The sequence below is a fragment of the Astyanax mexicanus genome, chromosome 2, assembly GCF_023375975.1.
Source record: "Astyanax mexicanus isolate ESR-SI-001 chromosome 2, AstMex3_surface, whole genome shotgun sequence".
Lineage (NCBI taxonomy): Eukaryota > Metazoa > Chordata > Actinopteri > Characiformes > Acestrorhamphidae > Astyanax > Astyanax mexicanus.
Genome location: NC_064409.1, coordinates 4,330,642 through 4,350,495, shown reverse-complemented (window position 1 = coordinate 4,350,495; position 19,854 = coordinate 4,330,642). Strand labels below are relative to the sequence as shown.

The 19,854-nt window shown below is 40.6% G+C and overlaps 1 protein-coding gene and 1 long non-coding RNA gene across 2 annotated transcripts in view; both read right to left on the bottom strand.

The window, feature by feature from the left end:
- The window catches only part of LOC125799091 (uncharacterized), a 515,567-nt gene that overhangs the window by 219,357 nt on the left and 276,356 nt on the right, over nt 1-19,854 (bottom strand). The gene's annotated exons all lie outside the window — the stretch shown is intronic.
- The window catches only part of plxna4 (plexin A4), a 459,159-nt gene that overhangs the window by 195,302 nt on the left and 244,003 nt on the right, over nt 1-19,854 (bottom strand). The window contains exon 5 of the mRNA XM_022671791.2: nt 3,417-3,517. Coding sequence (XP_022527512.2) covers nt 3,417-3,517 — 101 coding nt within the window. The remainder of the gene's footprint in view (nt 1-3,416; nt 3,518-19,854) is intronic.

Here is a 19,854-nt window from a genome sequence, read left to right as displayed (position 1 = left end):
GCTCGCTCCCGCGGTACATCAACGTGGACGGGATCCAAAACCCCCCTTGGCAGGAAGCGATCAGCAGCTTCTGTTTAGATAATCGCCTCATGCGTATTAAATCATAGCCCGAGCGGCTTGAAAGGAAAACTGGATGCGTTCTGAACACACACACACACACACACACACACACATTTCCGCATGAGATAGATTTCTGCAGTCGGTAACATTGATCAGGAATAAAGCGGATAAAGCAGGAGGTTCATTATTGGGAATTAATTCAGTGAAAGACAGAGTGAACAGAACGAAACCTAATTTCACAAAAGTCAAATTTAATCTTTGTTCAGATGCAGAAATTGTGCACTTTATAGGGAAATATTAACAACTTCTACTCTGTTACACTACATGATAATACGCACCTTTTACTTCCGACCAATCAAACCAATCAGAATCAAAGGTGTGAATAGTATTCAATTCCCATTCATCACTCAGTAGGTAGAAGTATAGATACTTCCAAAGGGTTAAAAATACATCTGTAGAAGTTGAAGTATCAACTCAAGCTTTTTACAAGTGTTTAAAAAAGTATTGGTTTCAAAACCTAAACTTTTTAACGTATAAAAGTTAAAGTAATGTAAGGGGAAATAAAGCCATTAAAGACAAAAGCTTAGGCCACGCCCACAGAGTCCTATAGTGCACCACCCCACCCCACCCCAAAAACACACTTTTCTAAAAGCACAGCATAATGATGACTATAATGTCAAAATATTAAAATTTTAAATGTTGATAATATCATTTGGGATGCACTTGGCTGCTCACTCTCTGTTTCAGCTGCATATATGTTCCCATATATGAAAATGTATGTATTTTAAAAGAATGTAAATATATAAAAATTAAAGCTTTAGTTGGACTGCTATGTTCTTACTGCAGTGTGGGCGGGGAATGATGTGTGCAGGTGCAATGGATAAGTCCTGTATAAACCAATAGGGTGTCTAAATAGTATATGTTTATAAGCATTATGCATTAAATATTATACAAAAAGGTCATGTAGATTTATAAATGCTTGTGAATATATTAATACTCATCTGGAAATGAGGTGCGCTCAGATTCACCACTAACCACTGAAAACAACCTAGACTGCAAAAATATTAATTATCTAATTTCAAGGAAAAAAATCGTATATTTTTTCCTCTGATAAGAATTTTTGTCTTAGCGTCATAAGCGTAAGATTGCTTTAATTATTTTAGGAATATGATCTTATTTAGACTCACTTAAAATGTTCACATTATTTCCAGTAATTTGAACTCAAAATAAGCACAAAAGTTACTAGTCAAGTCATACTGCTGCTAGTGTACAAATTTAAGGCACGACATAAGGCATGTTTGCTTGATTTAAGCTTATTTCACTCATTTTGAAAGTTTGTAATTGCTTATTTAAAAAAAAAATGTATTAAGAAAAAATTGCTCACCCCATTTGCAGATTTTTGCCAGTGCATGGTGTACTTTCCCCGTCGTTACGATAGCAAAGACTATACAGTTGACAGCTCTTGATTTTTGCAATGAAAGCATCGCTGGAACTGTAGACTGACATGCTGCATGGCGATTCTATAAATAATTGTGGAACTGAACTGGAACTGAAAATGAATGGAAAAACATTGTGTCCTTGTCTAACTAGCAGGCATCAGACCCGCGTCCGTGTCCTGTAGAGGAGGGCAGGAAGGGGCTGCTGTGGTGTGGGCAGCGGCTAGAGGATCTCAGAGAGGGCTGAGTGTCTCTGGAGGACTGGAACACAGACATGCTATTTAAGCCCCCAGTCTCACCTTTCTCGCTAATGCACCGAACAACACAGAGAGAGGGCGACGGGGAGAGAGAGAGAGCGAGAGAGAGAGAGAGAGAGAGAGAGAGACAGGCACAAGTTTCCAAGTTCCTCCATGCACTAAACCAGCCGAGTGGCTAATGCTGCGAGCCAGAAGCCCACTGCTCTGCCCTCTAATGCTTCCACACGTCCTCTGAGATCACAGTGAACTCCACAGCCCCCAACAGAACCTCCATCCCTTCATCAGGAAACTCGTACAGGTTATAGTTCCTCCCTGACCTCCAGCTCTCGCGCTTGCTCTCGCTCCAGCTCTCGCTCTTCAGCTCTTTTCCTGCACTTAAGAGGCTTTAGACCCTCTGCGCTGCTTTTGACGTGCTGCCCGCATCTCCATGACCTTCCCTGGCCTTGACTTCAGTCTTCAGAGCCAGTGGTGATACTGCAGGTCTGTGTGGCCGAGTGTGTGTGAGTGTGTGTGTGTGTGTGTGTGTGTGTGCGTCTCTGTACGTGTGTGTGTGTGTGTGGGGGGGGGGGAAAGTGTGGAGATTCAGGAAAGCTGCAAAGCTGTAGATTCCCCCGAAGACACACACACACACACACACACTCTCTCTCACACACACTCTTACACACACACACCTTCAGGGTCCTCACAAGAGGACAAGAATCCAATTCAATTTATAGTGAAGTGGGAAATGTGCCAGGCCCCTGAGGGCCCACAGCCTAGCGCTTGCTCATCTCTCGGTGGTGTGGGGGGAGGGGTGGTGTGGTGTGACTTAGTGCGTGTGGTGTGTGTGTGTGTCTGTGTGAGTGTGTGTGTGTGTTATCTATATAGAAGGAAAATATGTCTAATATAAGATGTGTATCTACACCAGACATTCCGGACTCTGCTGATCACGTGATACAACGTCGTTCTAACTCGCCGAGTTTCTGATTACACTCGCCTGCTTCTCTTAATATAAATACCCCTCCTTTTTTAGAATCTTCGATTTTACCAAATTAAACCAAGTTGAACTGCCAATTGCATCTGTGTCATTTGTTTATTCCTCTCATGTTTAAACCCATTTTGGTTTTTTCGACTACTCTTTTGCTTAGCGCTTGTACTTATTATTGTTTTGCATGGCTGATTTGCCTTGCATTTTATATAGTTTGTATAGTTAGCTTTATATAAAAACGCCCTGCATCTACTGTATGTCCTGCTTCCTCTCCTACAATCATTCCAATAATAAATAACTGCAGATTTTATTTAATAAAACCCTTACTGTTCCTGAGTAGAAGTAATATCACCTAAATACACACACAAAAAAAAATCGACAAATCTCCAATAATCAGGCCGCGTAAATGATGTAAATGTACTGTAACTGGCTATTACCCCTGTGCACATTTGCACATACAAGTGGCATTAGTACACATTTGTCATTTCAATTATCAACCTTTAATATGAATCAATATTAATATGATGATGCTTTTTATGCTTCTAAATCAAGTGCATTCAGTGCGGCTCTTCTCTCAGTGCAGATTACAGCCCACCTACCCCCCCTGCTGCCTAGAGCAGAGTCCGTGAATGACTAGCATTTGCCCTTAAGCTAGCTGAATGCAGTCAGCATGAAAAAGAAGCGTGCAGTACTTACATGCTGTGCAGCACACACCATCCGCAGTGAGGGTCCCCGGAGCCCAGACACTCATTGCATGACGAGTACTGCTCACAAGCCTCCACCGGAACACGCGTGAGCTGGGCAGGAAAGAGAAAAAGAGAGAAAGAGAGAGAAAAAGAGAGAGAGAAAGAGAGAGAGAGAGAGAGAGAGAGTCGGTTAGTGTAGAACAGTCAAGGTAAAGCAATGCTCTCAAAGCTCTATACAGAACATTGGCATGGCGGTCATACTCTCCCCTCAAACATACTAGTGCATCTCAATTAGAATATTATACTATAAGACCAATTGGTACTACTATTGACAGTGTGGGCAGTGTGCCAAGTCCTGCTGGAAAATGAAATCAATTGCACTGATTTTAGACTTGATAATAAAACACAGTGGATCAACACGAGCAGATGACGTGTCTTTCTCCATTAAATCATCAGTAAATTTTGAATTTCATTTAAAAATCAAGGGACCAGAGTCTGGAAGAAGAGTGGAGAGACAAGAAACAGCTGCCAACCTGCTTGAGGTCTATTTAGTGTGGAGTTTCTGCAATAAGTGTTTCGACCAATCAGCTTACAGTTTATTGCCTAAAACCCGGCAACACATTTTTTTTTAGCAAAATAAATAATTATACATTTCAAAAATTAAAGGACAATCCTGGTTATTGCCATCAATAATAGCTATTAATTAATTTTTAATTTGTGTTTATAGCTATTTCACCCATTCTTTCTTTTGAGGGTTCCATCTAGTGGCTTGGCTGAATGACACTCACAATTATTCAGTTTGGCGTTCACCAAAAATATGAACGTGTTTAAAGGAATACTGTCAATTAGCCCATTGTTAGCTGACAGTGATCGCTGGTTTGAATCCCGGTCATGCAGCTTGCCATCAGCTGCCAGAGCCCTGAAAGAGCACAGTTGGCCTTGCTCGCTCTCTCTCTCTCTCTCTCTCTTTCTAAGTGTCTTTCTCTCTCTCTCTCCCTTTCTCAGTGTCCATGCAAACACTGTCAGCTAGCATTATATTTGTACACAAAGTCATTTTTGTAAAAAACAATGTCCTCAATGGGCGCCTCAATGGGGTCCAGCAGTCTAAAGCGCTGTCACTATGAATGGGAAACCGCAGGTTCAAATCCTGGTCATGCAGCTTGCCTTCAGCTGCCAGAGCCCTGAGAGAGCACATTTGGCCTTGCTCTCTCTCTCTCTCTTGCTCTCTCTCTCTCTCTCTCTCTCTCTCTCAGTGTTCATGTACAACACTGTCAGCTAGCACATGCAAGGTGGTAATAAAGCAAAGCATTATAACAGGTTTGCTTTTCGTCCAGCCTGCTAACATATAACATTATTCTGACATTCCACCACATGCGAGGTGACACTTGCCGAGTAGTGGCGTTCATGACTTGTTAAATACGATTTTCTCACTGCTGTTCCCCCCCTTAAGTGTCTTGGGGTGGTGATGGCCCATATTTTCACACCAGCGACAGGGAAGTCTGACTGGTGAAGATGTGAAATGATAAGAGCTGGGATGTGTAATGAATATTCGCACCCTTCACGCGTGTCGTTTCAGTTAAGCAGCGGAATGAGCCGGGGTTCAGTTCAGTTCTTCGTTCTATTGAGAGTAACAGAGAGAGAAAGAGAGAGAGGGATGGAGCCTCTAGGCTGTTGAAGGCGTAGGGAAAAAGAGAGAAAGAGAGAGAGAGAAAGAGAGAGAGAGAACTGAAATATAGATGTAATAACCCTGGAGGGACAGAACCCTGTGTCATCCCTGTCTCCAGGGCCGGAGCACAGAGCCCTCGGCTTTCATCAGCCTTTTGATTAATGACCCGTCACTGGCCAGTGACTGTTGTCAATCAGCTGTCAGTCGGGCAGCGGCGGCTGAAATGAAAGACTTTGTGGCTGGGATTTGGAGCAACATGATGCAAAAATCTCCAGCATTTTGCATAGTTTTGCATACCTAAAGGCAATGCCGCAGTATACACAAATTCTAATAGCACTGGTTTTGAACTGAAACTAACTGAATTTTATCTTTTAATCATCAGCTGCCTACATTATAATATATATATATTGCCCTAAAACTGTGCCTGGTGTAATACCACAATCAGACCATCCCTAAATATGGTATTCTGCTGAAAATGACTTTTGCTTGGTGTCCATTTTTAAGTTCTATAGTTTTAATCTATTTGTGATTAGTAGGACCTAACAACTATAAAAAACTAATCTTTGTCTTAGAACAGGAAGTAATTTTTGCTACCACTATAACTGACGGGAGATTGTAGTTCGAATCCTGGTCATGCAGCTTGCCATCAGCTGCCGGATCATCGAGAGAGCACTCCAAGGGTGATGTGGATCAGCACAAGGCTGCGTCTGTGAGCTGATGTATCGGAACTCTGTGCTTTCCTCCGAGCGTTAGCGCTGTGATGCTACTCGGCAGCTACAGCAGTTTTTAAAAAAGAGGCGAAGTCTGACTTTACATGTGTTTTGGAGGAGGCATGTACTAGTTTTCACCCTCCTGATGTTGTGGCATCACTAGCGATAGGAGATGTACAGCTGAATTTATTTAATTAGAAAAATTGTATTAGAAAAATTGAACTGGCTAAATTGAGAGATTTGAGGACATTAGTTTATTTTAACATTGTGAAAAGATCATTTCCATTTGGGATGAGAAGAAACCTATTAGTCCAAAAACAAAACTAATTTCAAACATAAAATTGGATGAGAATTTTAACTTGGCCCATGTTTCTGCCTGGACTGGCTGTAGAAACTTTTGACTGGGATTCCCGCCATCTTGTTTTCAATCAATTCAGTGTAATAATGTCAAGTAACCACTAGGTGGTACAAGCAGTGTGTCCATATGAGACCAAAGGTTCAACATAAAGTATCGTAGTGCAGAGATGCAGAAACGTAATGTCCACATATGAGGACACAGGTCTCAAGTCTTATTCTAACCATTGCCATGATCCTCAAATAAGGAAATAAGCAATTGATGTGGATTTAATTGCTGTTTCCTCTTACAATTTAATTTGACCAGGGTGTCCAAATGTTTGCATATGGTTAAAAATACAAGACATGGATGAAGCTATTAAAAAAAAGCACAAAGCCAGGTCTTACTTTAATAATTCCTACATTATACTTTGTGTTAAGTGTTTTGAGTGTTCCTGGTGTATGTCCACAATCAGACCTTACTTAAATATGGTATTCTGCTGAAAACGCTGCCCTTGACCCTCGATTTCTATTGAGGGCAAGAGTCAGAAAGCCAGCTGTGGTGGCGACCCATCTGCATTAATGGAATTTCAGCCTCATTCTGACCAAACGTCGCCCGTTTGTCATCATCATAAGCAATTTCTTTCATTTCTCGATGCTGGTCGACTGCCATGATCCGCAGATTGCACCACATAGCCTGTAACATCGCAGCTTTAGACAGGGATTAGAGCGGCTCAGGCACAGTTGGAGATACGATAAGAGCGGTACTCTGTGTGCTACTTCCTTTTGTCTGATCGCTGGTGTCGGAGGAGGTTAAGGACGGGGCTGAAGGTCACTGCAATATTTTTTTCGGTTTATGGGATATACTGTATATATCAGCTTATCAGCATCCTTCTGTACATCCCGCCACTGTGAGAAAACAGCTCAGCTCTGCGGGTCTGAAACGACGTCTAACGGATCAGAGAGAAGAAAGCAGAAGATGCAGGGAAGGTTTGCCCCAGAACACAGAAACTAGGATAAGGTTCAGAGATGACAAATCAACATCTGAGATGTTTAAAAGCACCACAGACAGTATGTACACTGTTGTTATAGCAGCGGACGACTTTTTGAACCATAACTGCTGCCTTCAATCAAACATTGATTGGGATTTAACCCATAAGAGCGCAGAGCGATTGGTAGCACTTTAAAATAAGTAAAAATAAGACTACTTTTATAAAGGGTTTATGAATGGTTTATAAAGGAGTTTATTAACATTTTAGTTAATTAGGTTGCAAATACTGTAACATCCATTATTAATCAGTTAATAATTACAGTATACAACGGCTATCTTAAAATAGAGCAAAATGGTGATTCCACACTGATTTCTACTGTCAAACCTCAGATCTTTCTAGATACTGATCTTACTTTGTGATTTCAATCATTCATCCAGTTTCTCTGATTTTGATATTAATAGGTATATGTTTGAGAAAATATTGAGCAAAACATTGTTGGTTTATTCTATAAACTATGAACAACATTTCTCCCAAATTCCAAATAAAAATATTGTCATTTAGAGCATTTATTTGCAGAAAATGAGAAACGGCTGAAATAACAAAAAAGATGCACAGCTTTCAGACCTCAAATAATGCAAAAAAAAAAAAAAAAAAAAAAAAAAAAGTTTTAAGAGTTCAGAAATCAATATTTGATGGAATAACCCTGGTGGTTTTTAATCACAGTTTTCATGCATCTTGGCATCATGTTCTCCTCCACCAGTCTTACACACTGCTTTTGGATAACTTTATGCTGCTTTACTCCTGGTGCAAGAATTCAAGCAGTTCAGCTTGGTGTGATGGCTTGCTTTGGTTTGATCATCGTTCTTCCTCTTGATTATATTCCAGAGGTTTTCAATTTGGTAAAATTGCTCTCCTATTTTTTCCAGAGCTACTATTTACCTATGATCAAAGTTCATACTCATATTCATTGTATGAATATTTATAGGCATGTTTATAACGCCTTATGAATGCATTATAACATGTTAAGAATGTGGTTATAGAGTGTATAGAGATGACATTCCTAGAAAGCATTACCCTTTTTAATAATTCTCTTTACAATTTCTTTTCTAGACAGTAACAAATGAATATATTTCACTGAACCTGCACTTATACTGACTGATATAAATGAAATAAATGATTTACCGCTACTATAATGAACTGTATATATATATGTATAGTGAACTATTTTCAGACTGAGCCAATTATCACTCTAGGGCAGAGGTCACCGCCCTTATTCTGAAAAGGCCATTGGGGCTGCAGGTTCTCACTCTAATCACGCGGGAGCACACCTGCTGTCACTCCTGTCATTAGCTGGGTAATGGATTATGTGCGCTCCTGCTTTGGTTGGAATGAAAATCCTTAACCACATCAACCCTGTATAGATAAGACTGATGACCCCTGGGGTAAAGGTCACCAGTCTTATCAACTGAGGGCATTCATACTCACTCAGTATAGCTCACACACTACATCTACTGAATACAATCAATATTTTGATTACTATTATATTGCTATATCTTGTGATAGGCCATGCTGTACAGTATATAAAAACTCACTGGGGAGCTTAATCTGTATGGATGGATGGATGTCTGATGGATGTTGGATGGATGTTGGACGCTGGATTATGCGATTGATTTCAAAGCAGGAACATGACCTCATAACCTCAACAAAAACCTCATCTAACATTTACAGATATACAGGTGCATCTCAAAAATGGGAAACTTATATATTATATAGATGTATTACACACAGAATTATCTATTTTAAGAGCTTACAGCCAATGAAAACCACAAAAAGTACTGATACTTTTTTTTTACAGTGTGGGCAGTGTGCCAAGTCCTGCTGGAAAATGAAATCTACATATCCTAGACCTTGCAACTTCACACTAGACTTCAAGCAGTTTGGACTGTGTGTCTCTCCACTCTTCCTCCAGACTCTGCTCCCTTAATTTCCTTTAAATTAAATGTAAAATTTACTGATGATCAGTGATGGTTTGGAGAGTCATGCCTGTCATCTGCTGGTGTTGATCCACTGTGTTTTATTATCAAGTCTAAAGTCAGTGCAGTTTTGTTTTCCTACAAAATCTTACAGCACTTCATGCTTCCCTCTGCTGACGAATTCTTTAATGGAAATGCGGATTTCATTTTCCAGCAGGACTTGGCACACTGCCCACACTGCTCCAAAAGTACCAATTGGTCCTTTATAATTGGGTTTTATTGGCTGTAAGCCATAATCATTAACAGTAAAACTGGTGGAGGAGAGCATGATGCCAAGATGCATGAAAACTGTGATTAAAAACCACCAGGGTTATTCCACCAAATATTGATTTCTGAACCCTTAAAACTTTTTTTTTCAACTTTATGTTTTCTTTGCATTATTTGAGGTCTGAAAGCTCTGCATCTTTCTTTGTTATTTCAGCCATTTCTCATTTTCTGCAAATAAACGCTCTAAATGAAATTTGGGAGAAATGTTGTCCGTAGTTTCTAGAATAAAACAACAATGTTCATTTTACTCAAACATAAACCTGAATTACTGAAATAAAGCAACTTTTCAATGATATTCTACTTTTTTGAGATGCACCTTTAAACTAGCTACCTCCTCTGCCTCCAAACCTGCCACCCACAGGAGTTACAGCCATGCAGTCTGGTGGTGGAAAGAATCACATGTGGTTGTTATTATCTGCTGTAAGACATACTGTAGAATCTGACGCACTTTCAGACTTTCCCTGTAGGATTGTATTTATTATTAATAATAGATATATACAGCTCTGTTTATTTAAAAAGTATGAATTTCTTCTCTATTACTCTGGAATATAAACGAGAGGAAGATGGATGATCACAAGCCATTAAACCAAACCAAGCTGAACTGAATGAATTTTTGCACCAGGAGTAAAGCAGCATAAAGTTATCCAAAAGCAGGGTGTAAGACTGGTGGAGGAGAACATGATGCCAAGATGCATGAAAAAAAAACTGGGTTATTCCACCAAATGAGTTTTAAACATTTTAAACTGAATTACTGAAATAAAGCAACTTTTCGATGATATTCTACTTTTTTGAGATGCACCTGTATACGAGCTACCTCCACTGCCTCCAAACCTGCCACCCACAGGAGTTAGTCAGACAGTCTGGTGGTGGAAAGCATCACATGTGGCTGTTATTATCTGCTGATAGATTGTAAAATCTGATGCAGTTTCTTTGTGATCACAAGCGAGATTTATTTTTAACCTGATTATATTAGTTTGCTATTGACTGTCTGCTCATCAATTAAATGTTAAACGATAATAAAAAATAAAGTTCTGAATGCTGCACACACACACACACAGCACACAAACAAAGCAGTTTGTCAGAGGACTGTTTTGTGCATATTGCAGCCTCCTAAAACATCATCGTTAGCGCGCTTATTAGAGACACCTCAAGATGAGAATTCAACAACACAACTGTCTGCCGCCTTTCATCTGTTCCAATCTCCAGTTTTCCAGACTCAGAGTTTGCAGTGTATTTGTGCAGCAATCACAGCGGAGCTACAGAAACCTGACTGCTATCTGCACCCTACATCTTAAGCCAGCGTGCCGCTGAAAGGAAGTGCATTTGGGGCGCGTCGGCATGCGCTGATGCAACAAATGTGATTAAGATGTAAAAGAGGCCATGCTTAGGGCCACTTCCTCCTCCCGGTTTTGATGCTCCGGCCCGGCTCGGCCCGATCTCTCAGCGGGGAGGCCAGGCATCCACAGCCCGATGCGTATCGCCAAAACCGGTACCTCAAAACACAAAAAAACAACCCCCACCCTTCATTTCACAGACGCCAAGGTGCATTTTCCTACAGGCATGCTCCTCAAGCCGCCAATCACACGACACTGAGGCTGGAAACGCTGGAGATCCGGCGGCAGATAGCCCTCTCACCGGACCAATAGAGAGAAAGAGAGAGAAAGGGAGAGAGAGAGAGAGAGAGAGAGAGAGAGAGCGCTTTGTGATGGCGAGAAAAAAACAGGGATGAAATATCAGGTTATAGAATAAAAGACTGTAACAGTAGAGCAGAAGATGAACAGATGATTGTCTAGCCGCTCTCTTGTCTGAACTGAGCTTGTAAATAAGTATATTGTGTTACAAGGGGCTTATAAACACACACACACACACACACTGACACACTCACACACACACACACACACACACTCATAGTGTGTCAATCAGAAATCAGAAATCAGAATCAAAATCAAACTCAGGTTAAAGTTAAAACCAAAACACTATCTTACACCCTTTACAAGGCATGTCGCAATGCTTATTGCTATCTTACACCCCAGCAGTGGTCTGAAGGTGAGGTGTGTTCAGGTACATTTCTGGTGTATTGCTATCTTGGCAACGTAAAAAAAAAAAAAAATACAGGAGCTCCACTGACTGAAAAAACCTTAAACAACAGTCATCAGTCAGATGTTAATTGCTATCTTGGCAACACGTAAACATGCAGTGGTGCACAACAGTATTATCTATAGTATAAACAATTGATTTTGCAGCAGTGTAATTGATTAGATTGCTAAAAGCCTATGTATTATATTTATATATATATTTATTTTATTGTTAATACTTAGATCAGATTAGGGGCTGCAAAACTGGATTATTAATTGTTTTCAGCCTGATATTGTATAATGCTTTTAAATGAAGGTATTTCTATGTGCTTCATCTTTAGAATATAGAGTAATATATATATATTTTTAGTAGTGATTTTGATTTTTTTCATGCTAATTGTCCGTATGAATAATGAAAATGCATATTGGAAATTAAAATGCAGGTGTGAACTTAGCTCCTTTACTGACACAGAAACAGATGTCTCGCACCGCGGTACGGCTTTCTGTCATCACTATGTTATCAGTTCTAGGCTCCAAGGTAGAAAAGCGCTACAAACAGTTCAGGCTGACAGAGGAGATCAATGGTGAGAAAAAAGCAAAGCATTTACTCATCACTGATCTACATTAAACACAGAGCCTCGTCTAATATTAAATTATTAGATTTATAGCGTTCTAGGCTTCGTCTACAAGTTCTACCTAGATTCAAGTGCTACCTAGAAAACTGAACACCCACATTTTTTTTATTTACGCTCTTTGGCTCTATTTAATAACCAGAAATGGTACCAAAAATTGAGTGTACAAAACTTAGTAGTAAGCCGCCAAAAAAACAAATGAACTAAAAGTGACTTTAGTATTTAGTATTGGATTTTATGGAATGGGGCACAAATAGAAGGAAAGAGCAAGAAGAGAAATACAAGAAGATATAAAGAGTGATAAAAGGGAAATAAGAAATTAAAATGTTTTGAGATTAAGAGAAATTAATATAGAAAAGAGGAAATGTAGAAAGTGAGAGGAAGAAAGAGAAGAAGAGAGAGAACGAGAGAGAGAGAATGAGAGAGTGAATGAAAGAGAGAAAGAAAAGAGAATGAGAGAGAGCAATCAAAAGAGAGAGAAAGAAAGAGAGAGAGAGAGAGAGAGAAAGAGAGAGAAAAGGAAAGAGTAAATGAAAGAGAGAGAGAGAATGAGAGAGAGCGAACAAAAGAGAGAGAAAAAGAGAGAGAGAGAGAGAGAGAAAAGGAAAGAATAAATGAAAGAGAGAGAGATTGAGAGAGAGCGAACAAAAGAGAGAGAAAGAGAGAGAGAGAGATAGAGAGAAAGAGAAAAGAAAAGAGTGAATGAAAGAGAGAGAGAGAGAGAGATAGAGAGAGAGAATAAGAGACAGAATGAAAGAGGGAGTGAGAAAGAGAGTGAGAATGAAGGAGAAAACGAGAGACTGAACGAGGGACAGAGAGAGAGAGAGCAGTGTGTGTGTGTGTGTGTGTGCAGTGTGTGTGTGTGTATGGGAGTGGGAGTAGGAATCTCATTAGGCTGTAAATCTGTTAGATTATCAGTCATTTATCTGAGAGAGCTGGAAGGAGACTTGCTGCTGCTCTGCCTGAAAATGAAGCGAGTAATGCTGCTTTTAAAGAGAGTGCGGAGACAACCGAGAGAGAGAAGATGACTGCGAGAGTGTGTGTGTGTGTGTGTGTGTAGGCCTGTGTTAAAGCGCTAACGTTTGAAGTAAGCCTACATGCTCCTGTACGGCTCACCGTAATTTAACCTGATTTTTTACCACCTTCCTACAATTTCAGGTCGTTCCAGCAGAAAGGCAGCGAGTGTTAGGAGTCATCAGCCGGCACAATGCATCTGCTTAAGCGCTAACTGCTAGCGACTGACTTTCATTCCCAGTATTAGCATTAACGTCGTTAGCATTTCTGGCGGAACTGCTCCTTTAATCACTGGAGTAATTTCATCTGTGCCGAGCTGCTCCTCCACGCTCTCTCTCCGGTTCTACCGAAATCCCAGAGTAAAGCCCGCGGGCTCCTCAGCGGCGTTCCCTCCTTCCCTCCCTCCATCCCTCCCTCCATCCGCCGCCCGCCCATCCCTCGGCTACGAGAGTGTGAAAATATTACAGTCTAATCCAGCGGGCTCATCTCCTCTTCATGGCTTCCCCATCTTCATTAACACTGGCTCAGCTTACAGACACAGTCACCTGCTCCAGGAGCGAGCTCCTCACAGCGGAGGTGTAAATGAGTCTGGCCGAAGAGCTCGGAGCCTCAGGAAGCCGGCCAGACCTCTCACACTTTACTCACTTCACAACTCAGGGAATTAAACCAGGGAGAAGCACCATCTGAGACAAGCAGCTCGCACCTTCATGCCACGACTGTCGAGCTTAATGAAGATCTTAATGGTGCATATCATCAGTGAAAAGATCATTTTTAACCCTTGTGTGGTGTTCGGGTCTGTGGGACCCGTTTTCATTTTTCATCAAATGATACTAAAAAATATTTTTTCTAACTCAAACTCATTGGCATTGGCTCATTTTTTGTGAAAAACATATATCAAAACACATTTTGGATAAACACACACTGTACACCCCCCCCCCCCCCCCCTACACATTTATATTACATACAGTATGTTTGGCCAAGGGCTAATAAACATTGCTTCATTTGTAAATTTGAAACTAAACCAATTTTCTACTCATATCTTGAGTTTAATTCATTTTCTTTTACAATTTATTAAAAAACTAATAAAAAAAGAGTAGCACTTTTTGAAAGAAATGTAACATAAGAAAGGTAAAGGGCAAATATTAACCATGTAAGCTGTTTATATTGCTTGCAATTTAGGTGAAGCAAGCATGTGTAAAGCATTTTAATGTAAAATTGCTTAATTTTGATTTAAGTCAATTAAATCAAAGCAAAGATGCACAAAAACTAAAAAGCAAATAAAAAAAAATACAAAAATATATATGAATGATTCATTCCTACAATTCATTCCAGTCCACTCCTATCTATCTATCTATCTATCTATCTATCTATCTATCTATCTATCTATCTATCTATCTATCTATCTATCTATCTATCTATCTATCTATCTATCTATCTATCTTGTTTTGAGATGCAACAGTTGTTCACAGATAAAACGATTGCTGGGTGAGAAACATGTCGCTGTCAGTCGTGAGAACCAATACCAGATCACCATTAACCAATCAAATAGCTTCTTCCTATCAACTGCATTATCAAGGAGCCCAAGTAAACCCACTATAATAGACTACATGGATGCACACCCACTCTCTAGGCAGAGGAGTTTCTGGGTCTTGTCTTTGTGTGTGTGTGTGTGTGTATGTGTGTGTGTGTGTGTGTGTGAGGATAATTTGTTACAACATATTGAAATCTTGGTGGTTTTTCTCAAATCTGTGTTTTGCTCAATTTCTGTCCAGACTTCACACTGTGACACCAAATGGAGCTCCATGAAAATAATACAGTACAGAGCGGGTGGTTGGATATTTGGGGAAATTTCAATCAACCTGCTGAAATCATAACTGCTGAAATTCTTATTTTTAGCGCATTATTTTTGCTTGAAAATTAAATTCAATTTACGTCCGTGCCCCTAGTAAGCAAGCCAAGGGCAACAGCAGAAGGAACAGCTAGAGAAAGAAGAAACGTTAAGAAGAACCCATCCTTTTCTGGCTAACAAACCATATTTATGAGCGCTTTCCCACCAAAAAACTCATTTCGTTCAGGTTTTTAAGAACCATGGTGATTTTCAGCAAGCTAGCCACATTTCCACCAGTTTTATTGGAACCATCAAAACGCCACATCATACGTCATCAATAGAGGGTGTTGCACAGTGTCATCATGGTTCTCAATAAAGAACCTACAATTGTTTGGTTTCTGCTGCAATCAAACCTTCCTGGTTTCAAAACCTACTTTTGTTGATAGAAACGCAGCAAACGGTTCAAAATTAGGTTCGCAAACCACAACCGTGTTGGTTCCATGTCAGCGGAAAAGCGCTAAATAAGGCCCAAATTAATTCTCATTATAGTACTATATTTTTTGTACTATAAGGCGCACCTAAAATCCTTTAATTTTACCAAAAATCGCCAATGTATGTATTCTTCCAGTCAGGTATTAAGAAGCAGTAATGTCACTCAGCTGAAGTACAGAGTTATAAGGGTGAGTTTTCTGTAAAGTTTCTCCAGCACTAAGGCTGGAGCAGTACTAGCATTAGCTGCTAACTGCTATAAGTGCCAGCTCTTTTGCTGTTTAGATGAGTTTTGAGTATATTGGACTATAGTCTTCGTGTTTACTGTGTTAAAACAAGCCCTGGCTTACTGTAACACTCAGAGTGCCTCAGTGTAGCGCTATCAGGCGGCATTTAGTAGCGCTAAGCACTGCTGCTAACCGCTGCTATAATTTCGCAAATCTTAGCTTACTATAGCTAAACAGAAGTTCTTTACTCACCAGAATAAATTCAGTTGAGTTTTTCAGGAGAGAACTCTGTGTAGATTAACACCCAGCTCTTGTTTGACTTTAAAAGAAAATGTCTTTTTTAAGAATTACAGTTTGGTTTGACCTGCTGAATTAGAAAGGAAACATGGCGACACCATTGTTCCTTACTATTGTCGATACAACGTTTATTAGCAATAGCCAAAAGCTGCATATTGCTTTAATAACAATAAAACAGGGCCCTTTTTCTTTACTTCCTGTTCCCTTTCCTGGACGTGTTCAGCTGGTTTCCAATGAGGCAGAAGACTGATGACAAATCCCATAGAGGATGAAATATGAAGTTAATCCATCAGTGTCCAGCTTCTGACGTGAACACACACACACACACTCACACACACATGCACACGTTTAGGTGCAAAATTCACTTTATTTCACATCAAAAGGGTAATCAGGAGCACATCCATACTGGTGTCAGGCTGCTTGTCAGTGGGAGATGAACTGGTGTAATATGAGCTATTAGTTACCCCTCTCTCCACTTATCTCTCCCCTCAGATCAGAGCAGCTGATGCCAGTCTGTTCTATTAGATCTTTTCTGCAGTGCATAAACCAGCACATCTGATCCAGTTTTGCTAACTAAAGCAGTACACACACACACACATGCAGAATTTTAGCCTCAACAGCCATATTAAAGCCTTATCTGCTGTTGCGGGCTTGTTCACACTCGCGCATTAGTGTGAAGTCTGCTGTCAGGACAGCTTAATATAGTGAACCAAAGGCACGGCTATTTTCAAGGCTATTTATCCACAGTACTGTATGAGACATAAACATAAACATAGTCATAAAACAGTCATTAGAGGCTTTGGGTGTAACTAGGAGCCTGAAAGAATGAAAGATTTATCAAAAAGAACAAAAAATCATTGAATAATGAACAAGCCACACCCCTGTGATTGAAGACATCCCTTCTTATGAATGTTTTCAGCTACTTTTAAGGAGAAATCTGATGTGAAATGGACCTGGGTTGTACTAAAACATGATAATAAGTACAAACTTTTGTCAAATAGCCCACCTCTATTTAACCCTCAGTATTCTAATATACAGCAAGTTTAGCCAATGCTCTCAATGGGAAAAAACTCACTTATTTCTTTTTTTCATTCAGTATAATGAAGAAGAATTAGGATCTAAAGCTCTGTCACTGGGAGATCACCGGCTCGAATCCTGTTCATGCAGCTTGCCATTGGCTACCGGAGCCCTGAGAGACACACACAATTGGCCTTGCTTTCTCCTCACCACTCCTAGGGTGATGTGGATCAGCACAAGGCTGCGTCTGTGAGCTGCTGTATCAAAATCGAGTCGCTGCACTTTCCTCCGAGCGTTAGCGCTGCTGTGATGCTACTCGGCAATGCTACAGCATCGGCAGCAGTTTAAAAAGAGGCGGAGTCTGACTTCACATGTATCGGAGGAGGGGGCGTGTGCTAGTCTTCACCCCCTCCTGGTGTTGGGGGATCACTACAAGTGATAGGGGGAATCCTAATGAGTGGGTTAGGTAATTGGCCATGTACATTAGGGTAAAAAAAAAATGAAAAACTGGAAAAATAGACACATTAAATATAAAAAATAATGAAACATAAAATAATGAGTTGAAAATTGAACTGATAAACTTTACTGGTTTCTCCAAACCAGCTGTGTTGTGTTGATTTAGCTCTGGATTGAAGCTGAGAAATCTTATAATGCCCTTAAGAACTTGCTAAGAAAGGTGTCTCTGCAACCACACACACACACACACACACACAGATGCATGCACACACAACTGTGACATTGGTGGACTCAGGCTGCTGGGCTGGCGGGTGGCGCAGTGTGAGTTAGGCCTTGCAGGCCCAGATGGAAAATGCAATTATTTCTGCTGTGAAGGCAGACACTCCGCACGCTAACTGGATTTGTGTTCAGCCTCTGATGCCGCGGCCCCAGCAACCATACACTAACACACACACACACACACACACACACAAATACACACACACACACACACACACACACACACACACACACACACACACACACAGACACTCTCACCAACACACATCAGAGCTAATTCTGCTGAAGCTGTATCATCCAGCCTACAGGCGCCATGCATCACCACCACCACCACCCAGACAGCACACGCACACACACACGCACACACACACGTATGCCCACAAAACACCACTCACAACATGCGTGCGCCTCACTTTCATCCTCTCTTTCTTCATCTCTCTCTCTCTCTCTCTCTCTCTCACATCTGTCTCATTCGCTTGCACTAAAAGGGTTAGGAGATTTCCCCCAATAGATCACTGGCACTATTACCATCACACACTCGTCGCGTATTTTGCTTTCATACAAATTCGACAAGACACACACTGAGAACAAGTACTCTAGAAACAGAGCTGCAGCGCTGCTGAGCAGTTCTCTGGAGGAATGATTCTGGATCGTCACTGTAGCCTGTTAACAAAAGGAAAATCATCTAATAGTGGTTTTATGTGGTGTAATGCATGCTTGATGCGACTTGGTGAAATTGGCTTCTATCATCAGTAGATTGAATAAAAAAATTGAACATTTTAACTGTTTACTGTTGTAGTCTATGTCATATATTTTATCTGGTACTGCCTCTAAAGATACTCAGATGCTTACTTATGAAGTCGGAAGCAACGATTATACATATTATAGATAAATATGTATCACACACTATTTTAAAAGTTTATTTCAATCTGTGTTTAAGGAAATTAGAATATTATATAAGACCAATCTGTACTTTTTTTAAGTCCTGCTGGAAAGTGAAAGCCGCATCTTCAAAAAAGTTGTCGACAGCAGAGGAAAACATGAAGTGCTTTAAGATTTTCCAGGAAAACAGAACTGCACTGAATTTGGATTTGATAATAAAACACAGTGGACTTGATTTCAACACCAGCAGATATCAGACATGTCTCTCCAAACCATCACTGATTGGTGGAAACTTCACACTAGACCTCGAGCAGTTTGGACTGTGTGTCTCTCCACTCTTCCTCCAGACTCTGCTCCCTTGTTTTACAAATTAAATGTAAAATTTACTGATGATCAGTGATGGATTTTCTTTAAAAAGCGCTTTTAAAAGTGGAAAGTGGTAATTTCCACTGTACTTTGGTACGCAGACACATCACAATATGCAGATTGTTCTATCAATAACAGCATCCCCCTGCTGACGTCCAATCATCTGTGTCTCAACGCTATCAGAGGCACACTGCTGCTGCTGCAGCAGCTCAGCCAATCAACTCTCCCTCCTGCCTCGCCTCTAAACCCATACATCACCCAATACCCCTCCCAAACTAGTCTTCCAATTCCAGTCAGCAAAAATCAGTGGTTATAGTGCCCCTTTGAAAAAAAGTAACAGTAGCTATAGTTATTCAGTTTTGATCAGTTCAGTTGTAAATACATATAATACATTAATTGCTACCTCAGTTTTAGTCAGAAACCATATTGTATCTGGTGCTGATTTTATATTACAGCCCTCGCCCCAGTGTTTATGCTGCATCAGCACTCTCGAAAGTGCACGTGTGTGTGTGTATGTGTGTGTGTGTGTGTGCGCATGATCAAATCGTTGACATTGAACCTGTAGAGCTTCACTTGAGCAGAAGTCTACTAAGCCCTGAATCAAAAGCGCCGCTTCCCCGTCCTCCTTCCTTCAGATCTGCTTTCTGAAGCGTCCCTCCTGAAGCGCGCTGAAAGAAGCTCAGAGTCCTTTGTCTCGCCATCTCTCATCTCTTTTCTCAGCGGACGACAATGGGCTGCGGTCTAAAGTGGGGCACTGTGCAAAGCCAATAAAAAGACTTTCATAAAGCAGATGCCATTCCGCGGGGATTATATAGCGGCCAGGGCCTGTACAACCGTCGCTGAGCGCAGGGCCGTAATTGAAATCAAAGGTCGTCCAAAATCGCA